The sequence below is a fragment of the Gavialis gangeticus genome, unplaced genomic scaffold (genome assembly GCF_001723915.1).
Source record: "Gavialis gangeticus isolate Ggan-Ray unplaced genomic scaffold, GavGan_comp1, whole genome shotgun sequence".
Classification (NCBI taxonomy): domain Eukaryota; kingdom Metazoa; phylum Chordata; order Crocodylia; family Gavialidae; genus Gavialis; species Gavialis gangeticus.
The window spans coordinates 34,206,219-34,209,625 of record NW_017728994.1 but is presented as its reverse complement, the minus strand read 5'-3'; the positions used below and the strand labels follow the sequence as shown (position 1 = coordinate 34,209,625).

Here is a 3,407-nt window from a genome sequence, read left to right as displayed (position 1 = left end):
GTGCTGGGGTTTCATTCTTGGCCCACTGCACTAAATTAATGAAGTGCTGCATTGAACAGTAGAGAGCACTGTGACTTTCCTGGCCACAGCCACCCAAAAAGTATCTTGACTTCAAGCCCAAAGCAGAGTAAGCACTGTGCTATGTCTCATGTGAATCAGAAGGATGATGGGAATGGTGAGTGCAGAAAAACCCAATTTTGTCCACATTGGCCACATCTAGATGAGCAGGGACATGCAGTACAAACCTCTTCGTGGTGCCACAAACCGCACGCGTGGAATAATAAAACATGTCCCGTGCTGCAAATCTGCTGCAAGCACACGCCCCTGCACATCTGGATGCAGCCACTCATCCAGGCAATCCTACCTTTCTGTTAGAATAAAAACACAGTGGGCTCCACACTATTCTAATGTACACCTTTAAAGCCTTCTGAAGTTAGTGAGAGTCCGAAGGCTTTACCGACTCATGCTGAATCTGACCAACTGTACCCACTGGTAGGAAAACATGACTCACCTCGATAAGCAGTGTCGGGTGCAGTAAACTTCCTCCAACTGGGACAAGGTAAAGTGTTCACAGATGTAAAAGTGATCTTTGCCGAAGAGAAGTACCCCCTCTGATGTCACATGCCCTTGCACAATTACAACAGAGTATTTAGATGTAACCTAACATGAAAGGAAAGAAAAAATGTAGCCAGAATGTGCTAATACACTATAAACCTACAGTGTCTCCAGTTACTAAAACCACATTCGACAGTCCACTTTTGATTTGAATAACTAGCAATTCTAAGTAAAGAGAGCTAAATAAAAAGCCCATGCAGCCTCCCCTTGAAACAGTCTATACAGTTTTGATATTTCACTGGATTTCAATAGCCAGAAGAAAAAAAGCTTGTTCTCACAAATTCTAGTTTAAGATTTTAATTCTAATAAAGGGCTGATTCTATAAAGATACTAATAAGTAGCAGGGAATGTACATCATACAATGACAATGTTTTTGGAATTTGGTTTTTCTGGTTTTGATTCTAATGTGAAATTCTAATAATGAGCAGACACTGCATATTTTGCCCTGTCTGCCTCAGTCCATATCTGACTCCCTTCTCTAGCATCTGAAGACCCTGAAAATAATAAAAGCATCACAACATTCTTATGAGAGAGATCTAAGTAAGAGAAAGATGAAATGATTTTTCTAAGGTCATACAGGATGCCTGTGAAAGAGCTAGGATTAAACCCCTGGATGTTTCATGCCTTAACAAGGCTGCCTAACAGATCATCCTCCCATCGTAAGCAAAACCAGCTATTGTGAGTGTGTATGTATATTGAGTGCTGGTGAAAAATGATGCATAGCCTGAAGGCTGAAGTCTTGTGTTTATGCAGCTGAACAGATACAGCAGATACTGCCTTACAGCAGGCATCTCCTGCAATGCCCAGCTAATGTTCCTCACCCTTAATTTATAGGAACCATCTAAAAAATTAAAAGTAAAGTTCTGTCTATATGGTCCATTTAACCCCTGGTCTTCCACGTTGGACTGCCAATAAGGGGATCAAATAGCTTGTGGCATTAACTCCTGTTCTATAGATAACCATCTACTGGGCACTGATCTGAAACCTCTTCCTTTCATCTGGACCTCCAAAGAGCAACTGGATGGTAATGATTCTGGGTAACCCTCAAAGTAATGTTTGGCAAGCAGTGCACTCACATGTACTGTATGAATGAACAGACTAATATTACAAAAACATAGAGGAGAAAATCTCTATGAAAAATGTGTTTTAGTTCAGCATCTTTAGGTGGATGGGCCAACAGAACAGGAAAACAAAGTTGTTCATGTCTCCAGAACTGAAGCCAACAGTTTTCTATGAAATTTAACATGGATCTAACCCACTTGTTACAAAGGGCAATTAGCCACATACTCCACTGACACAAATGTGAGTTTCACACAGAAATCCTTGAGAGTTGTGCCGAGGTTATAAATCATTTTCATTGTTATTTATATCATAGAGAAAAGGTACACACTCCCATCTGGATCAGAGTGAAGTACATTACTCAAAAAACATTGCAAAAGAATTCCAGCACATAATAAATTAACAGCAAAAGGACTAGATGTTCCAGATATGTATTCCAACATTATCCAAATGGCATAGCTGCCTGAGTAAGGAAACCATGGATGGAAATCCCAGGAGTGCAGCTTTCCCTACTGTAGTGTAGCATATCTTTAGGTGTGTTATGTACGGAGCCAAACATGATGATCATGCTGACCTGTTCCAGTCACACAGAAATAAAATTTTAGCCAATCTGGACCCTTCACAAAGCTTGTTTGAACTTAGTTCTAAAACCAAGCAGAATGTTTTGTTCTCTTTTCTTTTCAACTGAACCAATTTATTTGGCCTTCTTTTTAACCAGAGGAGGTCTTCACACACTACTGGAGGCTGTTGGGATTTTGGGCATCTCCCCATGAGCACACACATGTATTACCCTGGGGACAAATAGCAGCAGCACACAGTGCACTCTGGGGCACAGCAAATTGCCCTGGGTGAGGTAGGAGAGGCTGAGGCCAACACTTGGGCTGGCCCTAGTGGCCTTACCTAAGATCCTGGGGGCCTCCTGGGGCTGAAGTGGCAGCAACCCAGGCATGCACAGCCTGGCTGGCAGCTGGAGTGTGGTGCTGGTCGGCCAGGCTCCAGTTTAGGGCAGCGCCCCACTTTTTTTTTGAAGCGTGATTTTTTTTTAGACACTGGGTTTCCCCATATCTAATTTTGGCTCCGAGCTGCCAGTATGCAGCGCAGAGAACCTTTTCACATGTGCTGTGTGCATTTTGCGGCACCTCAAAAGCCTTTGAGGCACCACAAAGTGCATGTTCCAGTTCTTGTAGATGCAGCCTTTTTGGTGAAATAGTTACTCATCAAAAAATGCTGACCCACTGAAACTTTTCATGGGAATGGTTTAGTTTCAATGCAACTTTCATTGGAAACTATTTCTTGGGGTCAGGACAGACTTCCAGGTCAAAACGAGAGAGGGATCCCTGCCAAACCAGAACTGCTTAACGGATGGGACACTTACATAAAATGTGGGAAAACCAGGTATAAGTCCCTAATTCAGTTACAATTTTTGAGTTTTGCCCAGGTGTTTATGGATATGTGAGTCAGCCTGGGGGGAGTAGTTGAGTGCATGAGAAGGTAAAATGTCCCTGAGCAGCATTGGGGGAACAGTTGTAGCAGACCAGAAGGAGTAATTGGCAGAACTGGGACACAACAGGAAGAGAACTGGGATACAGGTAAGGAAGGGACAGGAACATGACTATACTTTGGTAAGTGATGATTCAGGAGTAAGGAGGGTCCAGTCTCAAGCCAAGGGGAAGCTGGAGCAGTGGATGACAGAATGGAAGCAGATGGTGGGACATTCAGAAAGGTGTCCTGCA

At 42.9% G+C, this 3,407-nt stretch overlaps 1 protein-coding gene across 1 annotated transcript in view; it reads right to left on the bottom strand.

The window, feature by feature from the left end:
• Window positions 1-3,407, bottom strand: part of WDFY4 (WDFY family member 4) — a 376,632-nt gene that overhangs the window by 125,241 nt on the left and 247,984 nt on the right. Inside the window, exon 44 of the mRNA XM_019502557.1 lies at window positions 512-660. Coding sequence (XP_019358102.1) covers window positions 512-660 — 149 coding nt within the window. The remainder of the gene's footprint in view (window positions 1-511; window positions 661-3,407) is intronic.